We start from the raw sequence: 26,815 nt of genomic DNA, 5'->3' as shown, positions 1-26,815 counted from the left end.
TGTGTTTATCTTTTGATGCATGCTTGACTGATCAAGTACTAGTGTATGCAAGGGAGTCGTTCTAGAGTACGTGACCTATTACCTTTTGACCCTGAAATAGAACGGACCCTTAGGAATATTCGAGCTGAGATCTAAACATTAGAATCATCCCCACCTCCTGAGATGGTTGAAGAACAACCCAAACTCCTGAGGGAGTACTTTACTCCCACCATTTATACTTCTCCATCTTGCATTCGATTACCTGAGGTAGCAGCGGTACAATATGAAATAAAGTCTAGTGTGATCCAAATGCTCCCATCTTTTTATGGGCTCACCAATGAAGATCCATATAAACACCTAGATGAATTCCTTGAGATTTGCACCACTGTCAAGATTTAGAACTTCACTGATGATGCTCTGAAACTTAGATTATTCCCCTTCTCCCTTAAAGATAGAGCCAAACAATGGCTGAATTCTTTAGAAGCTAACTCGATTCGTTCTTGGGATCAAATGCAACAAGAATTCCTTAAAAAATACTTTTCCATAGGAAGAACGAACCAGTTTAGACATGCCATTACAAGCTTCTCTCAAACCGACGGAGAAGAATTTCATGAAACTTGGGAGAGATTTTGGAACCTAATCCGTAAATGCCCACATCATCAAATACCTAAGTGGCAGCTAGTGCAATATTTCTATGACGGATTGACTGAACGAAATCGTCAGATGATCGATGCTGCATGCGGGGGGACTTTCATGCTTCAAAATGAGCATGAAGCATGGCAATTATTTGAAAATCTTAATGAAAACTCCCTCCATCATGCTTCATGTTCTCGTCAAGCACCCCCGAATTCTCAAAGAAAAGGGACCATTTGTGAAATAAGTCATTCTATGGACCTGTCTAGCAAGGTAGATGTACTGTCCCATAACATTGACCAACTGATGATAAGGGGACATATCATTAGCTCTTCCCAAGCACAAGTGTGTGCTATCTGTTCTAGCCCATCACACCCTATTCATGGGTGCCCCTCAGCACCCCAATTTTCCGAACTCGTGCAAGAACACATCAATGCTGCCCAAACACAGCCCAGACCGGGTAATGACCCATTTTCCAATACATATAACCTGGGATGGTGGAATCATCCAAATTTTTTTTGGAGGCAGCAAGCTTCGAATACTGCCCAACCCTACTTCCAAAATTTTCAAAACCCTCAGAATTTTCATCTCTACCGTCCCTCAACTCAATTTCAACATCCTCCTCCTCCAACCCAAAGAAATACAGCCTTTGAGGAGAAGGTGTTGACTGCCCTTCAAGGTTTGGAGGCAAACACACAATTATTGCACTCTCACACGCAATCAATTGCTAAGCTAGAATCCCAAATGGGTCAATTAGCCAATGCATTAAACAAACGAGAGGAAGGTAAGCTTCCAAGTCAACCAATGAGTAATCCAAGGGGACAATACGTGGCTCAAGAAACTCGACTAAATCATGAGCAAGCCAATGCTTTGACTACCCTTAGGAGTGGAGGTGTAATAGATAATAAGGTTGGGGAGGATAACAACAAGGAAGGTAAAGAAGAGGAGAGGAATGTATCATATGAAAATCCAAAACCTTCTTCAGCTAGTCCACCATCTGCCACAACCCACATTCCAAAGGTCCCATTTTCTGAAGCACTTAATGCACCTTCTCCCTTTGGCAAGAAGGGAACTTCACTAGAAGAGATGGTGGAGGTCTTCAAATAAGTTAAAATCAACCTCCCACTCCTTGATGCCATCAAACAAGTTTCCTCCTATGCCAAATTTCTCAAAGATCTTTGCACCCAAAAGCAAAAATCTAGGACACATGTGCCTAAAAAGGTCCTCCTAACTGAGCAGGTAAGTTCCATTCTCCAACACAACACCCCTCCAAAATTCAAAGATCCTGGCGCTCCCACTATTTCTTGTGTCATAGGAAATAACTCCATCGACCGAGCACTCTTAGATCTAGGGGCAAGTGTGAATCTTTTACCCTATTCAGTCTATGATAAATTTGGGTTAGGTGAATTAAAACCTACCTCGGTATCTTATAATTGGCTGATCAATCTGTGAAGATACCATGGGGGATGATTGAAGATGTCCTTGTCAAGGTAGACAAATTCTATTTTTCAGTAGATTTTATCGTTCTTGATATGGAACATGTGCCCAACATAAAAAAATAAATCCCCGTGATTCTTGGTCGTCCCTTTTTAGCAACAACCAATGCATGTATCAACTGTAGAACTGGGGCAATGGATATATCATTTGGGAACATGAAAATTAAGTTGAATGTGTTTCATGCCGCTGACCAACATGTGAGGAAAGATGAGTGTTGCCTAATTGACAAAATGGATGATCTTGTAGAGGAAGCCCTTCCCTATATCTTAGCAGATGACCCCCTAGAGGCATGCTTGGCCCATTTTGATATTGACAACTTTGATATAGACAAGACTATAGAAGAAGTCAACATCTTACTCAACAATCAATCTCCCATGAGTTCCCTTCCTTGGAAGACCCGACCTGAACCTCTTCCCCCCATTGCTAGCGCACCACTTTGTCCTTCCATTGATTCTCCACCTAAACTTGAGTTGAAGCCACTTCCGACAACTCTTAAGTATGCTTTTCTAGGACCAGAAGATACTCTCCCTGTAATCATCGCGACCAACTTATCTACAGAACAGGAAGTTAAACTTTTAAGGGTGCTAGAAGAGAATAAACATGCCATAGGATGGTCTGTAGCCGATTTGAAAGGAGTTGACCCCTCCGTTTGCATGCATCGAATTCACCTCGAAGATGATGCAAAGCCCACCCGAGAAATGCAAAGAAGACTCAATCCTAACATGAAGGAGGTAGTCAAGAAAGAAGTGGTGAAGTTATTAGATGCTGGAATCATTTACCCAATTTTTGATAGTAAGTGGGTAAGTCCGATACAAGTGGTGCCAAAAAAATCAAGTATCACTGTGGTTGAAAATATAGAAGGAGAATTGATACAAACACGCACAACCACGGGTTGGCGCGTGTGCATTGACTACAGAAAACTCAACTCAATGACTAGGAAGGACCATTTTCCTCTACCTTTCATAGATCAAATTTTGGAACGGTTGACTGGTCAAGGTTTCTACTGTTTCCTAGATGGTTATTCTGGTTATAATCAAGTACCTGTTTACCCAGATGATTGATGAGAGCACAAAAGTGCAATCATCAGACCATCTTAATTAGTATTTTAGATAATCATTAATAATAAAATTAACTAATTAATGTTTTTTTTGTGCAAGTAGCCCAATCAGCTCGTTCCCCACATTGTGCTAGCCATCCCACGGTTCATCATCAGCATCACGTCTTCAACATGTAGCGATGTGCCAGCATCCGCTCCGTCCATCAGATCACCATCATCTTCAGTCTTCAATCCCAACGCCCCAAGCCACGTCTGTTGGGAACCCGCCCATGCCGCTGATATTTCAAAAATTTTTCAGATGGCAGCGGAATCGGCATGCACGAGTTCAACGTTCATCGCATGAACGTTGTTTCGAGACCTTTCGTAATTAGGTAAGAATTAAAACTTTTAAAACTAATAGGAAGATCAAATCTTCACCTTGCGCGGGTAGATGATCACCGCAAATCTGAATTCGTGGTTTTGGAAGAGGGTTCGCTTGAAGCCGTTCAAACGTCCGGCCTCTACGGGTATCCACACGAAGCAGGATCCGATCCAAGCTCTCTATCTCACCGGGGTACTAGCTCCCTTGCAGAGATAGCTTTGATGGCTGATGTCCTCTCTTTCAATCAACTCTTGATTGCACTTGAGAGGAGGAAGATGAAGGATGAAGAAGAGGAAGAAGATCAAATCCCTTCGCAGCCTTCTTCTCTTCACACGCGTTGAAGCCAAGGAAGAAGACCAAGAGGAGGGAGAGGCCTCCTCTTCTTTTCCCTTTGCTAATGGCGGCTGAACCAAAGGAGGAGCAAGAGGGGGGCGTACGGCAGCAAGGAAGAAGCCTTCTCTTCTATTAGGTCAGCCCCCATGAAGCCCTCTTTAAATAACAAGTGGAGCTCCTAACTTTTAGGAGCTCCCTTGAAATAATTCCAAGAGGGGCGCCGGCCCCTCTTGTTGCCGCACCAAGCAATATGAAAGGAGGAGGGGCGTGTGCCCCTCCTTCATGGTTGCCCTAATCCTCATTAGGTAAGGATTTGGATGCCCTAATGTGGTTAAGTCCTAATCCAATTAGGCTTAACCAAATTGGGTTCAATCTATGCTAGTCCTAATCCAATTAGGACTTGAATGAATCATGACTCAATTGAACTCTTCAATCCTAATCCAATTAGGAGTCATGTTGATTCATTAGATTAATAATTAATTTAGACTTAAGGAATCCTAATCCAATTAGGATGTATTTTAATTTTAGTCCTAATCCAATTAGGACTCTATTTGAATCCGAAGTCCTAATCCAATTAGGATTTCTAGGAATCCTACTCCAAGTAGGAATCCAATTTTAATTCAAAATTCCTAATCTCATTAGGATTGTAGGAATCCTATTCCAAATAGGAATTCCAGTCCTACTCCAACTAGGATTCCCAGTCCTAATCCAATTAGGACTCTAGGAATCCTACCCGAAGTAGGATTCTTGTTTCAAGTCCAATTAATTAATTCCTTTTTCCTTCTTCAACTTTTTATCAATCAAATTGATTTCTTGTGATTCCTAATCACGATTTCAACCATCGGATCGGTCAATACTTCTAGTGTGTGTGACCCCATAGGTTCTATTCTGACTGGTAGTGAGATATATTGTGATCTCTATCACTATATCATTGAAAACTCCTTTCAATGGGTTGGAACGATTCCAACTCAACTCATTAGGGTTTATCGATCATCAAGATAATCCCTATGAGTCCCACCATCCACCAGTGACACCTAGCAGCATGTAGTGGCTACCCAGCAGAATGGAATGATGAACCTCTAGGTGCAGTTAACGTGTGATACAGTCCTACTATCGTGGATCCCTACAGGACGGAGGTCATGGACAACTCGTCAAACCCCATCGTCTGTCATATGTCAAGATTTATTCGACTTGAGTTCGATAGTGGAAAACTCTTTCTCCACTTTACTGCCCTGGCCAAGGTCTTAGAACTCAGTCTAACAAATCACATAGGATCACTCCTCTTCTATCAAGGTCGATAGATTCCTTGTAGGTGCATACCCTACTCCTACAGTGAACCTACTGCAGCCAATCTACACTGCATGGACCCATATGGCTAGAGACCATGTATGTGTGCAGTCAAACTACAATAACCTCACTGTGAGTAGCCGAAGCACCGCAGGTCAAAGGACCAGTCACACTACTGCAACATCAAGCAAGTCACTGACGAGTGGATAGACATCCAAGTGACTTCTTGTCTTGGTCACGCTCAGTACCCTTGTTCTCTAACAAGCACCTGCACTATCACTTCAGTGTCCCTACACTGTGGACTCAAGTCTCGTCCATCCAGAAGGAGAGTGATCTGTGCACTGATCGGATCGATCACCGTCCTCGTGATGATCCATTGATCAGGAGCATTTAGAAATTAATCACCAATGATACATGGCTCAAATTCTCAACTCTTGAGAATATGTATCATCATCTTATTAATTTCTTGGACGATTCATAGACACATAAACAATATGAATGAAAAAGATGCCTTTTATTTATTCAATAATAAATAGTCAAGTACAAAATTATGTCCCTAGAATCAACAATGTGTCAGCCAAATTGGCTTCTAGGGCATACATCTAACAATCTCCCACTTGCACTAAAGCCAATTGGTCATATATCTTACGCCCATCTTCTCAAGGTGGGCTTCAGTCTTTTGCTGACTCAGCTGCTTAGTGAAAGGGTCTGCCACGTTATCCGCGGAGTCTACTCTCTGCACCTCTATATCATAGTCGCGTATGAAATGGAAGCGCCGCTCTATGTGCTTGGACTTCTGATGAGACCATGGCTCCATAGCTAGTGTTATGGTGCCAATGTTATCGCAGTAAAGTGTCATGGCATCTAATGACATTACACCTAATTCTGCAATTAACTTTTAATCAGAAGGTTTCCACTGCACCCTTAGATACGGCTTAACATTCAGCTTCTAAGGTAGAATCTATAATGATCGGTTGTTTGGAACTCTTCCAATTTACTGAACCACAATTGCACATATTCTGATGTTGACTTTCTATCATCAATATGTGTGCATCTTTCTACCTTCAACTCTGATCTTCTCCCAAAGACCAAGAACATGTCCTTAGTTCTTCTCAAGTACTTAAGACTGTTCTTCACAGCTGTCCAGTGTTCTTCACCTGGATTCGACTGATATCTGCTTGTGACACTCACAGCAAGAGCTATATCAGGTCGTGTACATAGCATGGCATACATGAGGCTTCCTATTGCCGATGCATAAGGAATCTTGCTCATGCGTTGAATCTCCTCAGATGTGTTGGGGCACATCTTCTTGGAGAGATGAATTCCATGCCTTAGGGGTAAGAGACCCCTCTTGGAGTTTTCCATGCTGAACCTCTTCAGCACCTCCTCTATGTACATCTTCTGTGAAAGGCCAAGCATCCTTTTAGATCTATCTCTATAGACCTTTATTCCCAAAATATAGGATGCTTCCCCAAGGTCTTTCATGGAGAATTCTTTTGACAACCAGACCTTGACCGAGGTTAACATGAGAATATCATTCCCAATCAGGAGAATGTCATCTACGTACAGTACGAGAAAAATGACAGCACTCCCACTAACCTTTTTATAAACACATGGTTCCTCTTCGTTTTTGATGAAATCAAACGTTTTGATTGCATCATCGAAACGAGTGTTCCAACTCCGAGAGGCTTGCTTTAGTCCATAGATGGACCTTTGCAGCTTGCAGACCTTGTAATCTCCATCACTGGAAGTGAAACCCAAAGGCTGTTCCATATAGATATCTTCATCAAGATATCCATTCAGGAAAGCAGTTTTCACATCCATCTGCCAAATTTCATAATCATGAAATGCTGCAATGGCAAGCAATGTTCGGATGGATTTTAGCATGGCTACAGGTGAAAAGGTCTCCTGATAGTCAATGCCTTCGCGCTGACTATACCTTTTTGCCACAAGCCTTGCCTTATAGGTCTCTACCTCTCCATCCGAACCTATTTTCCTTTTGTAGATCCATTTGCATCCAATAGGTACAATACCTTCTGGTGGATCTACTAAGGTCCAGACTTGGTTGGAATGCATGGAGTCTATCTCTGACTTCATAGCTTTCAGCCATTTCTCGGAATCGATATCAGATATCGCCTCGTTGTAGGTTTTGGGATCCTGTATGTGATCCCTATCTCCCACTAGGAACATTTCCTCGGTATCCTCTTCTAGTATACCTAAGTATCTATCGGGAGGATGGGAGACCCTACTAGATCTACGAGGTGGTTGAGGGACATCGTGTACTGGCTCCTTATGAATAGGTTCTTTAGGATCCATGACTCGTTGCTTTTCAGAGACTTTCTCTTCAAGCTCAATTTTCCTCCCACTGCCTCTATCAAGGATAAACTGATTTTCCAAGAAGATGGCATGACGGCTCACAAACACATTGTGATCCTCTGAGACGTAAAAATTGTATCCTAATGACTCTTTAGGATATCCTATAAAACGAGCACTTATGGTCCTAGCCTCTAACTTGTCCGCCTGTAGTCGCTTGACGTGGGCCGGACACCCCCAAATCTTGAGATGACCCAGACTTGGTTTCTTACCATGCCATATCTCATACGGTGTGGTAGGAACGGATTTAGAGGGAACTCTATTCAATAAATAAATCGCTGTGAGTAAGGCATCTCCCCAAAGAAACATAGGTAAATCAGTGAAGCTCATCATGGACCTGACCATATCCAATAGGGTCCGATTCCTCCTCTCTGACACCCCGTTGAGTTGAGGTGTACCCGGAGGTGTCCATTGTGAGACTATGCCGTTTTCTTTGAGATAGTCCCGGAATTCCCCACTAAGGTATTCTCCTCCTCGATCTGATCGAAGAGCCTTAAGAGGTTTTTCAGTTTGTTTTTCTACTTCATTTTTGAACTCTTTGAACTTTTCAAAGGATTCAGACTTGTGTCTCATAAGATACACATACCCATACCGTGAATAATCATCGGTAAAGGTAATGAAGTAAGAATAACGTCCCCTGGCTAGCACATCGAATGGGCCACATACATCTGTATGTACTAGGGTAAGTATTTCAATGGTCCTCTCCCCATGTCCTACAAAGGGCAGTCTAGCCATTTTTCCTTGAAGACAGGTCTCGCAAACTGGATATGACTCGGAAGTCAATGAGCCTAAAAGCCCATCTTTATCCATTTTGTTCATTCTGTCCTCTCCAATATGGCCAAGCCTAAGGTGCCACAAATACCTTTGGTTTATCTCATCTCTGGATCTTTTGGATCCTTTGGCACTCACATCTTGCTCGGTAACATTCACAGATACATCCATATGTAAATGATAGAGACTGTCAATCATGAAACCACGTGCGACTATTTTATTTCTTAAATAAATAGAACAGCAGTCTTTGTCAAATGTAAAAACATGACCTTCCTGTGCTAGACATGAAACAGAAATCAAATTTCTGCTAGCAACAGGTACATAATAACAGTCTCTAAGTATTAAACTAAATCCAGACGGTAGTCGCAGATGGTAGGTGCCCACAGCCACAGCAGCAACTTTTGCCCCGTTGCCAACCCGAAGGGTTACTGCACCTTCCGCCAGCCTTCTACTTTCCTTTAGACCCTGCATGGTAGTGCACAAATGAGCACTAGAACCAGAATCTATAACCCAACTAGAAGTAGAAGAAACCGTTAGATTAGTTTCAATAATGAGCAAGTCTATACCTTCTGAAGGTGTGTCACCTTTCTTGTTCTTCAGGCTCTCGAGGTATGAAGGACAGTTTCTCTTCCAGTGGCCTTCGACATTGCAGTGGAAACATTTTCCTTTGTCGTTAGCCTTTTTCTTTTGAACTTCCTTCTTTGGCTTCTTGTCTTTCTTCTGCTTCTTTGCAGGCTTCTTTTTCTTCCAAGTAGACTTTCTCTTGGAACCAGAAGTCAACTCAGCAGCGAGGACATTGCCCCTTGAACCTTTCAAGGCTCCCTCAGCAGTTACCAACATGTTGATTAGTTCAGTCTTAGTGCATTCAATCTTATTCATGTGGTAGTTTACTATAAACTGACCAAATGAATCAGGAAGTGACTGTAGGATCAAATCCACTTGCAATTCCTTGTGCATGTCCATACCGAGCTTCTCAAGCTCCTCTAGGTCCTTGATCATGGTCAGACCGTGATCATGGACAGACTGCCCCTCGCGCATCTTCGCTTTGAAAAGCCTCTTGGACACTTCAAAACGAGCTGTGCGACTTTGCTCACCATACAACTCTTGCAGGTGTGCCAGTATGTCCCTAGCAGTCTTTATATTTTCATGCTGGCATTGGAGTTCATTAGACATAGATGCCATCATATAGCATTTTACTCTAATGTCATCGTCCAACCACTTTTTATGCATCTCACGCTGAACATCAGTGGGACGTGCTGGTAATGTGGGGATATCTGAATCGAGTATGTAGCCTATCTTCTCACAGTCCAAAACTATTTTGAGATTTCTAAGCCAGTCCTTGTAATTGGTTCCGGTCAGTCGGTTGGTCTCAAGAATACGGGTCAAAGGGTTTGAAGCCGACATTGTATCTGCAGAGAGTAAAGATTCTAGTTAGACTTTTGTACTTGATCCTAATCTGTCCTAAGGTCTTTTAGAACAAATTGTGACTCCCACTATTTTCTCGAATTCCTCACACTCCCCTGGTAGGAAAACGGAAATCCCACACGACTAGGGTTTCTAGTGGGTACTGCGGTCCCACCAATTTACATGCCACCTCACCTAACAGTTATTGGTGACACATAGATGGATGAGTGTACAACTCTTGTACAATGCTTCTCAAGCATGTTGCAGTGCAACTTGGTCTCTAAGCCATGAAGACCTCACCTAACAGTTATTGGTCTCATTTCTTAGTTAAGTCAGACCCACTGTATAACCGTAGGAATAAAGTCGTCATTGGGTCCTCACCTAACAGTTATTGGTGCCCAACCCCACCTTTACCCTACAACATCTCATGTCTATAGAGAGGTCCAGCCCCCCAATGCAACTTGACCACTGTATCCAGCCGAGACAAGTCAACATCAGAAAGGCCTTAGCAGCTCTACTACAGTGGAAGACCTATTGACTTAATATTGGTTAATCAGGTCTTAGTGTTTGCAACTTGAGCCTTTCATAAGAGGTAATCGAACAATTGGCCAGGTAAGCAGGTGGGAGGCTCCCCTTACTCAGAGAGTAAGGTCCTAATTAAGTAACCACCTTTCATGCTTTCCTAGACACCAATTAGATCAATTAATCTAATATGATTTGCTCATGTCGGTTCACTCTCGACTTGATTGAGGAGGTTTTGATTTAGGTCTCAATTGGGTTTGCTACATCACATGTAGACCTATCTACCCGACTCTCATTCACATCACATGCAAACGGCGCATTGCAGGCAGTTATAATCGCGGCAATAATTAAAGCTAAACTTTAACTAGGTGATGATCATGGATTCTAATTAGGTCGTATTACAAGCACATGCACATCAATCGATCAAGTGGTCTTCAACTCTTGAATTGGATCCAAGCTTCCTTGATTCGATCCTTGATCAACTCTTGATCCCATCGCCATCAACCGCTTAGACCCCTGTTCATCTCATGCATCGTCTTCGACTTGATCGTTGATGTACATCACATCACAGAAATACAACCAGATGTAAAATAAAAATAAAAATAATTTACATCTCCTTTTAGGAGGCACGCAGGCCTCTCAAAACATCAAATAAGATGCATGCAAGCATCTGAAAAATTACATGACATCGCAGATCACATCGCAGGTCATTACATTTGATACCAAAAGGGGTTGAATCCTATGATCATCACCGTATGCAACAATTATAATTTTCAGATCTGAAACTTAACTGATTATATCATGACATAGGTCGCTGATCATGCTAATCTTGATTCTAAACTTTGTAATCCCATTAACAATGCAATTAGAATCATCTTTTTATCACATAAAAATCAGCATGTAAAAATCAGCACCCCTGAAAAAATCTGCATGCAGAATTTTTCAGCATGCATGATCATTTAATTTTCAGATCTAATATGCCTTTAGATATTTAATTCTTACCTTAATCTACGAAGCCTAGGCTCTGATACCACTGTTGGGAACCCGCCCATGCCGCTGATATTTCAAAAATTTTTCAGATGGCAGCGGAATCGGCATGCACGAGTTCAACGTTCATCGCATGAACGTTGTTTCGAGACCTTTCGTAATTAGGTAAGAATTAAAACTTTTAAAACTAATAGGAAGATCAAATCTTCACCTTGCGCGGGTAGATGATCACTGCAAATCTGAATTCGTGGTTTTGGAAGAGGGTTCGCTTGAAGCCGTTCAAACGTCCGGCCTCTACGGGTATCCACACGAAGCAGGATCCGATCCAAGCTCTCTATCTCACCGGGGTACTAGCTCCCTTGCAGAGATAGCTTTGATGGCTGATGTCCTCTCTTTCAATCAACTCTTGATTGCACTTGAGAGGAGGAAGAAGAAGGATGAAGAAGAGGAAGAAGATCAAATCCCTTCGCAGCCTTCTTCTCTTCACACGCGTTGAAGCCAAGGAAGAAGACCAAGAGGAGGGAGAGGCCTCCTCTTCTTTTCCCTTTGCTAATGGCGGCTGAACCAAAGGAGGAGCAAGAGGGGGGCGTACGGCAGCAAGGAAGAAGCCTTCTCTTCTATTAGGTCAGCCCCCATGAAGCCCTCTTTAAATAACAAGTGGAGCTCCTAACTTTTAGGAGCTCCCTTGAAATAATTCCAAGAGGGGCGCCGGCCCCTCTTGTTGCCGCACCAAGCAATATGAAAGGAGGAGGGGCGTGTGCCCCTCCTTCATGGTTGCCCTAATCCTCATTAGGTAAGGATTTGGATGCCCTAATGTGGTTAAGTCCTAATCCAATTAGGCTTAACCAAATTGGGTTCAATCTATGCTAGTCCTAATCCAATTAGGACTTGAATGAATCATGACTCAATTGAACTCTTCAATCCTAATCCAATTAGGAGTCATGTTGATTCATTAGATTAATAATTAATTTAGACTTAAGGAATCCTAATCCAATTAGGATGTATTTTAATTTTAGTCCTAATCCAATTAGGACTCTATTTGAATCCGAAGTCCTAATCCAATTAGGATTTCTAGGAATCCTACTCCAAGTAGGAATCCAATTTTAATTCAAAATTCCTAATCTCATTAGGATTGTAGGAATCCTATTCCAAATAGGAATTCCAGTCCTACTCCAACTAGGAACGTCATCTTCCGTGATCCATTCCAGCAGCCGGTAATCCAGATCCCACGATCAGCAGCCGTCCATTTCAAGGAGTCCCTCAGCTCCTTCCCAAATCAAGCCGAAGCCGCATCCCAGCCGTTCGTGGTCCCCGTTCCTTCTCCATTTGAGCATTCCGGGCAAGTTCCAGCATCCTCCCCTCTTTCGAATTCAAGCCGTTCGCATCCCCCTCTTGGCCCAAAGAAGGAAGTTCACAGCCTCCCAAATTAGCGAATCCCCTCATGCGTCCGCAGCCATGGCATCCCTTCCAAATCCTCCACGCCATCAACGCGATCGCAGCCAGCAAATCCCAAATCCCAGCAGCCCAAGAGTCCAGCCGCGTCCAAGCATCTTCCGTGATCCATGCCTCATCCCAGCAAAGAGCCCGGACGACTCCCTTCTCTGTGATCCCATGCTGTGATCAAGCCGCCGTCTTAGCCTCCCATTTCCTCTGTTTCTTAGCTCATCCCTCCGCATCCAAGCTCTCCCGTGCCATGAACGCCCCAATCTGGCACCCAAAGAAGGAAATCCATCTCATCTTCTTCCATTCATGCCATCAATCTCAGAATCCCAGCGTCCGTTTGCAGCTCCTCTGCCTCTGCTTCCGCCCGTGACGTGTCCGGACCCAATCCCAGCCGTCCGTGGGCCATCGATCAGCTCCCTCCGGCTTCATCCGTCCGCGTTCACAGAGTGGATTAGCACCCAATCTTCTCCACGAATCAAGCACTCTGTGATCCCAGCGCCCCGTATCCATCTTCCACGGCGCCCTCCATATTCACCACGTCTCCAAGAGCGATAAGAAGGAGGGAAGAAGAAGAAGGCAGGGGGAGCTCGGTGGAGGCGAAGAGAGAAGAGGGCTCGGCTGGTTCAAAAGAAAAACAGAGGAGTTCTGTTCTTGGGAAGAAGAAAGAAAAAAAAAAGGGAGATTTATTTCATGTTCCACCGTGGGAGAGAGAGTGAAAAGAGATTTGGCATTGCTCTGTTTTCAACTTCATTGAAAACAGAGCATTGCAATTTTTTTTAGTTTTTGGTTTGAGTGTAGTTCTTTTTTTTATTTAAGAGAGCAATGTATTTTTTCTATTTTAGTTGTACTTTAATTGAAAGTTTTTATTGAGCAGTTATATGTGAGTTTGAGAGCATATTGTTCTTATTTTTAGTTTTATTTTAGGTTTTGTTTTGAGTTTTAATTTTTGAGAGTTTATTTGGGTAGAAAGTTATATTTATTCTGCAATTTTAATTTCTGTTCTGCAATATATTAAATCCTCTTTCATGCAATCTATATTCCAGTCTGCAATTTTTCTAGCACTGTTTTCATCCATTTTAATTTATGTCAAAGCTTTTCTTTAATTAGTTAAATACATAAATGCTCTTTGAATCTGACTACCTGTCTTGTAGTTAATTTCAATTAGAAAATATTCTCTGGTAGCCCAGAGAATCATTCAACTTTCCCAACGTAAGGTTTTTCTTTCGTTATTCAAAAATCGGTTTCGAATCCAAGTGAATGTTTTAATTTTTATGCAACTCCAATCGCCTCCCTTTGGATCGACCTCTTACGACCACTATTCTTCGAGTAGAACAGGTAAGAGTTAAATTAATTTAAACTTTGTTTGTCGGTTCTAACAACAATCTGTTTAGCATATTTTTAAGTAAACAGAAATCGGACGAACAACGATCAAGAGAAAACCACCTTTACCTATCCATTTGGGACATTTGCATATAGGAGGATGCCTTTTGGACTATGCAATGCACCCGCAACTTTTCAACGATGTATGATGGCCATTTTTTCAGATATGGTGAAAAACTTTCTAGAAGTGTTCATTGATGATTTCTCAGTTTTTGGCCTATCCTTTGACGATTGTCTGGAAAATTTAACCTTAGTTTTGAAAAGATGTAAGGAGACCAACCTAGTGTTAAGTTGGAAAAAGAGCCATTTCATGGTTCAAGAAGGCATAGTCTTGGGACACGTCGTGTCCAAAAGGGCCATTGAAGTAGATAAAGCCAAAGTCGATCTTATTTCCAATCTCCCTCCACCCAAAACTGTGAAACAAATTCATTCATTCCTTGGCCATGCTGGCTTCTACCGTCGCTTCATTCAGGATTTCAGTAAGATTTCCAAACCCTTGTGCAATCTTCTTGCCAAGGATACTTCCTTTGTCTTTAATGAAGCATGCGAAGAGGCATTTGAAAATCTTCGCTCGAAATTGACCACTGTACCTATCATACGGCCTCCTAATTGGATCCTTCCATTTGAACTAATGTGTGACGCATCCGACTATGCCATAGGGGCAGTTTTAGGGCAACGGCTAGATAAGGTACCTCATGTCATCTACTATGCTAGTAAAGCACTCTCAGACGCACAATTGAACTATACCACCACTGAGAAAGAGTTACTAGCTGTAGTATTCGCGCTAGACAAGTTTCGATCTTACCTTTTAGGATCCAAGGTTACTGTATTCACTGATCATGCTGCCCTTCGACACCTTCTTGCAAAGAAAGACACCAAACTCCGTTTGATTCGATGGATTCTTTTACTACAAGAATTTGATTTAGAAATTCGTGACAAGAAAGGTACTGCATATGTCGTAGCAGACCACTTATCTAGGATTCTTCTTGAACCCTCTCAAAATACCTCACCCTTACACGATTCATTTTCGGATGAACAATTATTTAAGGTACAAGGAATAAAAACACCGTGGTTTGCAAACATAGTGAATTACCTTGCCATAGGATGAATTCCCGATGATTGGTCAACTCAAGACAAGAATCGACTCTTTTCACAAGTGAAATTCTATTATTGGGATGATCCTGATCTATTCAAGTATTGTCCCGATCAAGTAATCCGTCGATGTGTCCCTGAATGTGAATTTCAAAGTATTCTTTCATTCTGCCATTCACAAGCTTGTGGGGGACATTTTGGGGGTAGAAAAACTGCAGCAAAAGTTTTACAGAGTGGATTTTATTGGCCCACACTTTTCAAAGATGCCCATAACTTTTGCCAGACTTGTGAACGGTGCCAACAGATGGGTACCATCTCCCGTAGAGATATGATGCCTCTCAATCCTATTTTAATTGTAGAAATATTTGATGCCCGGGGTATTGACTTTATGGGCCCTTTTCCACCATCTTTTGGTTTCGAATACATTCTGGTAGGGGTTGATTATGTTTCAAAATGGGTAAAAGCTGTCGCAACTAAAACTAATGACCACAAGGTTGTGGTTAAAGTTTTACATGAAAATATCTTTTGTCGTTTTGGCACACCCCGAGCCATCATCAGTGATGGGGGATCTCATTTTTGCAACCGATCTTTCGAGGCTTTGGCTCGCAAATATAACATCACCCACAAAGTTGCTACCCCATACCATCCCCAAACGAGTGGACAAGTCGAGGTGTCCAATAGGGAGTTAAAACATATCTTAGAGAAAACGGTACGTCCCGATAGGAAAGATTGGTCTCAAAGGATAAATGATGCACTCTGGGCCTACCGTACTACCTAGAAAACTCTTATTGGCATGTCCCCCTACCAATTAGTTTTTGGAAAAGCTTGTCACTTGCCGGTAGAACTTGAACATAGAGCTTTCTGGGCTATCAAAAAGTTTAACTTAGACATGGCAGCAGCTGGTCCTAACCGAAAACTCCAACTAAGTGAATTTGAAGAGTTACGCAATGAGGCCTATGAAAATGCTAAAATTTATAAAGCAAGGACTAAGGCTTTTCATGATAAAAACATTAACCGTAAGTCCTTCGAACCTGGTCAAAAAGTTTGGTTATTCAATTCCAAGTTGCGACTCTTTCCGGGTAAACTTCGCTCTAGGTGGGATGGACCATTCATAGTAAAAAAGGTTTCTCCTTATGGTGCAGTAGAGATCCAACACCTCAAAGGTGGACATGTTTTAAAAGTCAATGGCTAAAGGTTAAAACCTTATGTGGACTGTGTTGCCGACGAGCAATTGATCGAATCCCTTAATTTGACGAACCCTGTTTATCAAAATAATTAAGGATCCACTGTGTCTGGCTGAAGACAATAAACTTAGCGCTTGTTGGGAGGCAACCCAATTCTCTTAGATTTCTTTAACATTGAGGACAATGTTAGGTTTAGGTTTGGAGGTATTTTTTAAGTATTTTTAAAGCATTTTTGCTTTGTTTGCATCTCTTGCATTCGTTCTAACTTCACAATGTCAGATTTAGGTTTGGGAGTCTTCATCTTGATTTTCATTCAAAAAAAAAAGTGTTCATTTTCATTTTTATAAATTGAAAAAATATATATATAATAATAAAAAATAATAAATAAAAAAAAATATTTTTTTATCTAATTTCTATACATTAATGCGAGAATGATAAACACACAAGGTATATAAAATCTAAAAAGCCCAATTACTAGTCGGAAGTAATACAAATTTAAGTTCTTTTTATTAAGTCTCTCTTAGGGAGTTGTAAGCTAATTAATACTTTGGAATTTCACTACACACTGGCTGACCCTTCTAAGATCTAGGCTCGACATTATGTTGATAGTATAGTAGCAACCTTGGACCCTGATGAATCATACTTATCTAATCCAAAAAAAAAGAAAAAAAATTCATCAATAAAAATGGATTTAGTCAGGAACATCGAAAAGGGCTACCTATTGTCAAAGGTCAGGTGGGCTTGTAATGAGGACTCTGAGCATAAGTCTGTAGGGGAGTCTTGATGCCCGACACCTTGTGCCAACTGGTGTGAGAGTTGTCGACTGATTGCTCGTTACACGGAGAAATCACCACAAGAGTAAAAGTGCACAACTTATACATCTTTTATTATAAAAAAAAAAACTTTGTATTGACCTTGTAAAAGACAATAGTGTAAAAGCCGTCGTTGTAGAAATTCGAGTAAACTGGAATATTACAGATAAAGCCCATGAGGTACTAAAGTAAACATCCATAACTCTCGAAATCCTGCAGATAAGATGATTTTGAATCAGTGAGTAGGTCCCTTTCGACCAATCTTTGGAAACTACTAATCTTAGCAATATTTTGGAGATCCGAACCCTTAGCTTGTGTACGGTCCAGATTTCACCGAGCACTCCAGTATAAATAAGTCTTACAACTTCCTAACGAAAACTTAGTGACCTCAACTTGAATTGCATTTTGATCTTGGATTTGGGCTGACTTAGTAAATAAAACCGTGTGTGCTTTGAAATTCTTATCATTTATGTATCTTAAATTAGATTTTAATAATTTAAAAAAAAGAGAGTTTTTGAAATTCTTTGCTAGTATGCATTTGGAATTTGATTTTCACTTCATAGATCAATCGATCTAAAAAAAAGAAAAGAAATTAATAATAATAATAATAATAAATGATTTATTGAAGTTTGTGGGTATCTTCACTGAAAACCCACACGAGACTATAACTCATCCACTCGGGTAATCTAGGGGTTTAAAGCCTTGTCGCATATGGTAAATGCAATCGTGATTCCTGCGAAAGTGAGTAAATTTCTTTTCTATTTTGCTCGAGGACTAGCAAAACATAGATTTGGGGGTTTGATAAGTACTGAATAATTTATAATTTAGTTATCTTTCCATAGCACTTATCAATGTTCTTAAACCGATAGATACGTATTTTACCATAAAATTGAATAATCATTTAAATAAATTTAAAATATGGTAAGAAGTAGATAATTCTTTTCTTAAACCAGACTCTGAACTTGTCTCTCTCTTGGTTGCAATCTTGTTTTGACCTGGTTTGGTAACCTGATAGAGTTGTAATCAAGCTAAGGTTATAAATAAATGAGTTTTGGTCTTGAGTAGATTGAAAGTTATAATTAATTATTTTTGTATGGAAAAAATGTTTAATAAACCCTTCTTATTAAGTCATGGTCTTGTTTATTTTATCTGGTTGAGTTCAGTCTGAAGCAGTTTAGCGAGAATTAAATTTAAATGACGTTGGACTCGAGGACAAGTCAATGATCATGACCCACCTCAAATCCAAAGCCAATTTCTCTATCCTTCCCAGATCAGCAGCCATCCAACGGACTTGCCATTTTTTCTTTACCAGCTAAAACCGGGGAGACCTTTATGCCATTGATTTCAAATCCTCCCCAGCACACCCGGATCCTCGTTTCAAAGCAACACACCCGGATCCTCGTTTCAAAGCAACGCTCCCAAATCCTCCGCGATCGATTCCCAACTCCAAGCCATGATCGGTTCCCAACAGCCTTCCATTCCTCTTCTCCTGCGATGCATCCAGCCAAGCGTCTTCCGCATCTAGGTAGCTACGACATCGTCTTCATCCCCGGGTGTTCCGCCTGCGACCACTCCTCCGTCGATCCCGCGGCCAGCCCTCTTCCCAGCAGCCAATGGTCCAAAGAAGGAAAGCAATGAAGCATGATTCCTTCCACGGATCCACACCAGCGACCAGCATCTTGTTTTTCGCCATCACCATCCGTGTCTCCTCCGGATTCAAAATCCCCAAATCCCAGATCTCGTCCGCACTCACCAGCATCTGCAAATCAAGCCCGAAATCCAGCCTTCATCCTTTTCGTCCGCAATCTACCCTCCAGCATCACGCCCTGGAATCACAGCAGCCTAGCATTCAGCCCCTTCTCCCATCCGTATTCATCTTCCACGGATCACTCCTCCGCGACCAGCTCCCGTGATCCAGCCGATGATGTGCATTCCGCCCAAGGATCATGCGTCCGCTCCCTTTGGATTCATGGCTGTCTTCACCAAGAGAGGAGAGACCTATATAAGAGAGGGGAGAGCTCGGTTTAGAGAGGGGGGAAGCTCGGTTAAAAAGAAACAGGGGAGACCATGTTTCGGTGAAGAGAAGAAGAGAGCCGAGAACCAGAGAAAAGAAATAAAAAAAAAGAGGGGGGAGAGAGAGTATTTTGGATATTTTGGGAATAGAGGGAGCCGAATGGGAGCGGAAGACTTTCATTTGAAGATGGAAGGTCGTGCGGAAGCCATGCTTGGCTAAACGTCCAATCTAGGGCTAGATGAAGCCCTAGCAATGTATCAGGGCATTGTAGTTCTTACTTTTTTTTTATTTTGGAGCTTGTTTAAATTCTTATCTTCAATGAAATATTTCTTTTATGATGTTTAAACCTTGAGCATGCCATTTACTAATCATGTTTGCTAAAGTAGTTTAAGATGATCCATGCCTAGGAAGATGAGGTGTGCTGCACCCTAGATAACATACTTAGGTAGACACTTCATGCTATACCGAAGATGGATCTTTCTAAAACTCTTTATGTTTTTATTTTAAAAGACTTGTAGCCAAATTGCATGCTTCTCCAAAAGATAAAAATTAAGAACACAGTTCCTGATGTAATGCTATGTGGTGGATTCCAAATCCTAGATCTATTTACTCTGATAAATTCTAATTCGTACTCATAGTTTAATTTAGTTAAATCAAGTTAGCAAATCCTTCTTCTTGATTTATTTTTAAAAGAAAAATAACTTATTCTTCAATCCTTGTGGACCGACATCCGTAATCACTATCCTACAGGATACGTGCTATTGCATGGTTTATTTTCAAAATTGAAAGAACCGATCAAGCATGCACACAAGGAATGCCCGACACCTCCCACAGACGACAAGAGAACCTTTGTTCATTTAGAATTACTTCATATCTTTCATTAGTCTCAATTACTTCTGCTCTGTAATCACTGGTTCTATAAACATTATAATCACCTAGATTAAGGCTAATGTCTCTTACATACTTCATTACCACAGAAACTAAATTTCCTTTCCAGCGGGCAGCCATTCTCCTTCTTGTTTCCATTTTCACCATAATTTTTTGTCTTACGACATCTAATAAATCTAGAACTGGCCTATGTTTAGCCTCAAGAATCCAAGCATTGAATGACTCCGAAAGGTTGTTTGTTATATAGGAGCACTTAGCTGTGATGCCAAATTGAGATATACTCCATAAGCCAATATTTTCAGCATTAAGATACTTGAATGCCTCCAAGCTAACCTCCTTAATTTGATTAATGATATCGTCATGTTGGACTTTTGTATATGCCCTTGCAGCTCCCCATATCTTAATTTTAAGCCAGTCTCCTAGAAATTTTGTTTGAAAGTTTTTGTACAAGTGTCTCATGCATTTTCTATGTTCTGTTTGAGGGTATATATGTTGCACTACTTCTTTGAGTCCCTTTTGTCGATCTAATATAAGTACTAAATCTTCTGGAGTTTGAATTAATTCTTTAAGTGTCGATCTGATACAAGTACTATTCAGATTCTGCAATACCAAAAGCAATTGGAAACAAATCATTATTTCCATCAAGTGATGTAGCAGCCATCATCACACCCCTGAACTTTTTCTTTAAGTGGCAACCATCTAGGCCTATGAAAGGCCTACAAGCAGCTAAGAAGCGGTGGAAGTAATGCTTGTTATCAACCACATCTAACTTTAGCTTTACTACACTGTCTGGGTTTCTTCTCAAAAGCTCCTCCTTGAAATCCTCCATTCTCTCAAAAGAATCTGCCCAATTACCATGAATCATGGACATGGCAAGCTCCTTTCCTCTCCAAACTCTGTGGTATGGAAGCTCAAGATGATGGAATTGCAACAATCTCCTTCTTAACTCAATAGGCGATAGGTCACTCTCTTTTCGTAGCCAACCAATGATCCTATCACATATCCAAAATTGCGTGGCCATCTTGTTGCCACATTTGTTTATAGATGAGCACGTATGGGGTTCCTTCAATTTTTAGACCTGCAAATACAAACATAATAATATATTAATACAGCAATATTTTTCATAAGCCCTGTAATTAAAAGCTAACATATTTCAACCATAATACCTGAAATGTATGACCATCACATAATAGTGATGCATGAAGTCTCCAATTACAAACTTCATCTTTGTAACTCACTGTCATTCTACCAGGCTCACTTTTGAGAACTCTTACGATAAATTCATTCAATATAGCATACTGACTCAGTGCCACCTTGAACTGTTCTCGACTTGTATATTTTGTCCCTACGGCCATGTTAGGATCCTCAATGTCCATCTCATATATCTCTCTCTCGTACTCTATGATATTTTCATCATCATCATCAGAATCGCTATTATAAATACTGTGATAGCTACTCTTAGAACCATAAATTTCAGTATCTGTTTCCTGCTCCTCTTGAGATAAAGTTTCATCATTTACCCCAACAAAGTCATTATTTTTAATAGCAGTAGCTAAAGTATCAATGCCTATTGTAGCTAGATGCTCAATTTTGTTGTACCTTTGGTTTTCTCTTACTTCATCCTCTCAAATCTCTTCTATTACAGTTGCAGTGCTTCTACATATTTCAATTTGATCTTGGCTGCCTAGTGCTGATTGAGAAAGTTGTATAATATTGGCCTCTTTTGTGACAAATATGAAGCACTCTTTTAAATCCTTATACTCCTCAAACAAAATCATCAATTTTTGATCTGTGTCTAATATCATGTAAGACTTAGGCATTAAATGTCTAATAACAGACCAAATCTTTATAGTCTCTTCAAGCTTCAAATTGAATGTATGCACTATATCATCATATAGGTCCTTGTAGCAATAACAGTCAATATCAACTAACAAGCTCTTTTGTCTTCCAAAGTAGTATTTAAGTCTTGCAGAATTCTTAACCTTCTTAAAATATCCTCCAAATTTTACCATCAAATTGAATAGTTGTTGCTCCATTTAAGAACCTGTACATTGAATAAATAAATATGCACGATATAAATTGTAAGAGAGTGTTTATCAACCAAACCTATTCTAACAAAATAAAAGAAAAAATGAATAATATGCAGCCATACTATATTTCAACAATCAATCAAAAATGGGTGATATTTCGCCTTTCTTACCCTCAAATAAAGTATATGGTATGCAGTTAGAAACTAAAAAATAGAGTTTCAATATAGATTCACAACGAAAAATAGGAATGAAATAAAATCAGCTACAACAATCATTATTATTCTTCTAACACTTGTAATGATTTTTTTTTTTTGTTCAAATTAATAGAAGAAAAATAGTATAAATCAACAAAAGAGAAGAGTGGGCAAGATGATATTGAAATACCTTTGTTTATGATCAACAGATAGGAGAGTTTTTGAAGGTTTAAAAGGTGGATCGCATCTTTGGAGAGGATAGATTTACAACCTAGAAAAATTTTTGTTTATTCTCTGTTGGGTTACAGAACAGGGAGGAAGGGGGAATGAGATCCCGAGCCGCTCTCGCTCGCCATGGCCTGCGGGATCGCGATCTCGCCATCGCGAACGCCCGAGATCTCGCCATCGCGTCGCTCGCGGGCAAATGCCCGCGATAGCGTCGCGATCTCACGAACGCCCGCGATAGCATCGCGCTTTCGCGAATGCCCGCGATCGGGATCCCAATATGTGGGGGGCGAGCAGGGGTTGGGGAAGCCGGATGCTAGGGGGAAGCTTGTGGGGGGTGGGGGGGCGTTGGTGGTGGGGAAGTTGGGCGTCGGGGGGAAGCCCGCGGGGGATGGGGAAGCCGCCGGGGGGGGGGGGGGGGGCGCCGGTGGTGGGGAAGCCGGGCGCCGGGGGGAATGCCCGCGGGGGGTGGGGAAGCTGGGCGCCGGGGGGGGGGGGGGTGTGGTGCGGCGCGGGGTGTGGAGGTGGAAGAGGTAAGGGTAATAATGTCATTTCAAATTTTACTTTTATTTTTAATTAATATAAATATGATTTTTAATAACACCGTTGAACAACCGTTATATTAGGGGTATTTGTACATTAACAAAGTTTTATGAGGGTATACATGCAAATATCAATTTTGAAAGGGTATTCACACAAAATCTGACATTTAGAAGGGTATCTATGCAAAAAAAAAAAAATTTTATAAAAAAAGTAGAGGCGTGCTTACAGTGGCCACCGCAGGTAGACTTCCCAAATGGGCCCTAAAACTAGTGGGCCAGACACCGGCGAGTTGGTGGTGGTGACTGCTGCTTGTTGGTTAGTGGGAGCTCGAGGGAAGAGCACGTGATAGGCGACGTTGGTGAGCTTGAAAGGGACCGAGATGAGTTGGAGCTTCGGTTCATGGCCTCACGGGAATCCATCCCTTCTCTCACGAGCAACCTTTTGTGCTCCGTAGCCACCCGCAAGCACCCACACCCCTCCCTACTCACACACCTCCTACACGTCCCTCCGCTGTATTCCTCTCGATCTTTCCCGTTATTTTTTCCGTTCTGGCTCCAAAATCTACTCCCTCCATCAGCGGAAACATTGAAAGGGAAAACATCTCTCCCCAGAATACCCACGAAGGGCTTGTTTTGTCCTCATGGTTGATATGAGATGCTGGGAGTTCTGCAGGAACCCATCGAGGTACACTGGCCATTCCCAAAAATAGACCCATGAACCATGGCTGAGGTGGTTGGCCATAGCCCGTTAGCTGATGGAAAGTTGCGTGGGCGTATGCTCATAAAGATCCTCAGAAATGCCCCTGTTCCCAAAATATCATTAGAATGACAAAAGGGAAAGGCTAGTCTATCCTTCCTTGGATTGTGGTATTATGAATAAAGGAGGGGGGCTCTACCCATCCTTAGGCTGCCGCCCTATGCTCTCCGTACCTGTTGCTATATATGCTTCTCCTCTCGTTCCAATCCGATCTCGTCTCCGTCCATTGCAAACGCAAAAATTTAATAATTTCTTCAAGAAGTTAAGGTTTCAAATATATATGATGCGATAATGATCTAGTTTTATAGTTTTAGTGGGTTAGGATTGGGTGTGCATACGTATGTTGCTAGAGGGACTAGAAATGGTGGGAGAGCGGACAAAGGCTTCTGTTCTCTGGAGACAAACAGGCTGCAGCTACTGCTGAGGCTGGCTGACTAACCTAGTGCAAACCATCTTTAATGAATTCTGACAACCACTTTATTTATTAGCATGCATGGGGTTACTGTTGTTATTTGCTCATTCTATATCAATCTGCTCTGCTGCTCCCTTTTCCCTCCTCTCAGTAGAGGGGCTTGCATAGTTGCATGGATTGGAAACATGGCTTTATATGGTTGGGTCAGGCTCGGACTGGGTGAAACAAAGGGTGAGGCCTGTCATTTTAGAAGGTGAACGTTGAGTCTACTATCACATATTCACATGTGGTGGGTGAAAAGCTACAGTTTAGGGTGGGTTGGAAGTAATTTTATTAGGCGTCGAATACTTTAGTATGTCCAGTTATTTTCATATCCCCACATCCATCCCCACAAAAAAATGCATTCCTCCGAGCACCACTAAGACCATCGCCATCACCCTTGTTTTATATTTTGTCAGATGGATTCAGATGCTTCTGTTTTTTCTTGTCTCCACTCTCTCTCTCCTTGTCCCTCTCTTCTACCCTCTACCTAGTATGTGCTTGCACTTTTTGTGCTAGAGGATCCCTTCTCTCCTGCTACTTCCATCCCCCCCCTCTCTCTCTCTGAGCTTTCAATTGAAGTCTTTATTTATTCCTCCAAATCCAAGTCATCTGTAGAACTATTTATTTCAAATCGCCCTCTCCTCCCACTTGATGGCAATCACAAGCATCAATCAAACGTCCCTTTACCTCTCAATCCCATGCATGAAAGCATTGAATAGGGCTCCCTCCTTGCCTCCTTCGCAGGAAAACTAAAGGAACCATCCAATGCCCACTTCACCTCGCTCCTACAAAACCGCATCAACGGCCTCTTCCCATCTCCCCCAACTCCCATCACCAAGTACAAGTGAAATTGATAAGGAAATAATGGTGTCCCCAGCAGCCGATGATTTTCAGACCTCAGGAGGGCGCAAGACAACCACCACCACCACCACCACCACAGCCACCACCACCACCACCATCCCTCTGCGCCCGCCGGAGCAAGGCCTCAAGTGCCCGCGGTGCGACTCCCCCAATACCAAATTCTGCTACTACAACAACTACAGCCTCACCCAGCCAAGGCACTTCTGCAAGACCTGCCGCCGTTACTGGACCAAAGGCGGCGCCCTCCGCAACGTGCCTGTCGGCGGTGGCTGCCGCAAGAACAAGAAATCCAAATCCTCTGCCTCAACCCGCCTCCCCCTCGATCCCGCCGACCCCATCACCGCCGGGATCCCCGAACAGGGCTGCGGCCTAAAATTCCTCACTGGGCCTTCCCAGCCTGCAGTCGACTTCCAGCTAGGCGTGCTCCCCTTCTCAAGGCTGCAACTTCCCACCACTTCTGGGGTCTTTAGCAGCAACAACAACCAATTCTTCTCCTTGGCGGACTTCTCCTCCGCCACAGCTAATTCATCTCCGGCCGTCCCGACGACTTCTTCTATGGTCGGATTCAATTACCCAATATCTTCCGTTGGGTTCTACGGCGAGATGGGTGGCGCCCCTTCCTCGATAGTGAGCAGCAATACCCACGGTAGCATTGCTTCTTCCATTGAATCCTTGAGCTCTATAAACCAAGACCTTCACTGGAAGCTTCAGCAGCAGAGGCTGGCTATGTTCTTTGGAGTGGAGGCCCATAAGGAGAGCACTTTGTCTGCTCTCCCAACCCCTCTTCTGGAGAAGCAGTCAGAGCACATCTCCTTTCAGGTGCCAGACAGCGCGGGAGCTGAGGATTGTGGAGGCAGTGGGTCGAGAAAGGGCTGCATCGGCAATACTGAAACCACAGCACGGTTTCTTGAGAGTTCCTACACGATGCCTGCCTCCGCCACCACCAATTCCTACAACAACAACAACACTAGCAGCAGCGGCAACAACAACTCAAGCAATTGGAGTGGAATCCCAGCTTGGAACGACATGCCACAGTTTACGACTTTGCCTTAGGAAAGAAACGGTCAAACGGGAAGCAAGTATGTTTCCAATGTAATCCTATTTTCTTGTTCTTTCTGGTTCTTGGTCTTTTTAGTTTGCAGCTAAAGCATTCTAGGGAGGCGCGGAAGATGGAATGTTTTCTTATAGAGGGTGACTGATGGGTGTTCAATGTCTTCTGAAGTTTCTCTCTTGTTCTCTTGATCCTTTTGTTCTCTCTCTCTCTCACACACACATAAACACTCACTTTGAATGTCTTTCATTCCATCTGATCTTTTATCTTGTTATCTTTTTGTATTGCTGCATAACTATCTCATCGTGATAAAAGGCAGATAATAGTTGGATAACGATGTCGCTCTTCTATGTTCTGACAACAGCTATCGGTTTTTATATATGCTTAGTTGTATTCTCTTAGGTTCGAATTCTCTTTAACTTAGCACAAGTGATGGGAATTGAACTGAAATCACTTGCTTCTTCCATTTTTAGTAGTTTTGTCATCCGTTTTCTTTTGTCATGTTTATATGGGTTTGAGCCTTTGAGGCAGTTATTAAATTGAATCTCGATTTATTATAGGTTCGCTCTGACTCCTTTCCGTCTCAAGCTTTGTAGAATAAAATAAATAAAACAGTAGCTCTGCAGGAACCTATTATACACTCTCCCATTCTAACATCATTCCTGGGTAGGGCTTTCCAAAATA

At 42.0% G+C, this 26,815-nt stretch overlaps 2 protein-coding genes and 1 non-coding gene across 3 annotated transcripts; 1 reads left to right on the top strand and 2 right to left on the bottom strand.

Annotated features, from left to right (window-relative positions):
• Window positions 1–538: 538 nt before the first annotated feature.
• LOC120105285 (small nucleolar RNA R71) lies at window positions 539–644 on the bottom strand. Its single transcript, XR_005507680.3, has one exon. It is a non-coding gene; the product is annotated as a small nucleolar RNA R71 (small nucleolar RNA).
• Window positions 645–20,606: 19,962 nt separating this feature from the next.
• Window positions 20,607–21,038, bottom strand: LOC149751193 (uncharacterized). Its single transcript, XM_089927605.1, has one exon. It carries the CDS (start codon window positions 21,036–21,038, stop codon window positions 20,607–20,609), a length of 432 nt encoding a protein of 143 aa, XP_089783731.1.
• Window positions 21,039–24,659: 3,621 nt separating this feature from the next.
• LOC103698314 (dof zinc finger protein DOF5.7-like) lies at window positions 24,660–26,309 on the top strand. The gene has a single exon (XM_008780309.5). It carries the CDS (start codon window positions 24,985–24,987, stop codon window positions 26,131–26,133), a length of 1,149 nt encoding a protein of 382 aa, XP_008778531.5. The 5' UTR covers window positions 24,660–24,984; the 3' UTR covers window positions 26,134–26,309.
• Window positions 26,310–26,815: the final 506 nt, after the last annotated feature.

This window comes from Phoenix dactylifera, chromosome 15 (assembly GCF_051530095.1).
Source record: "Phoenix dactylifera cultivar Ajwa chromosome 15, Ajwa_hap1_PhDact_Kaust_v1.1, whole genome shotgun sequence".
In the NCBI taxonomy this organism is placed as follows: Eukaryota; Viridiplantae; Streptophyta; class Magnoliopsida; order Arecales; family Arecaceae; genus Phoenix; species Phoenix dactylifera.
Note: the sequence above shows the minus strand (reverse complement) of the source record. Positions and strands in the feature narration are given on the sequence as shown.

What these genes read in the sequence shown, in the direction of transcription:
- LOC149751193 (XM_089927605.1), bottom strand. Translation starts at nt 21,038, where the DNA reads ATGGCCACGCAATTTTGGATATGTGATAGGATCATTGGTTGGCTACGA.
- LOC103698314 (XM_008780309.5), top strand. Translation starts at nt 24,985, where the DNA reads ATGCCCACTTCACCTCGCTCCTACAAAACCGCATCAACGGCCTCTTCC.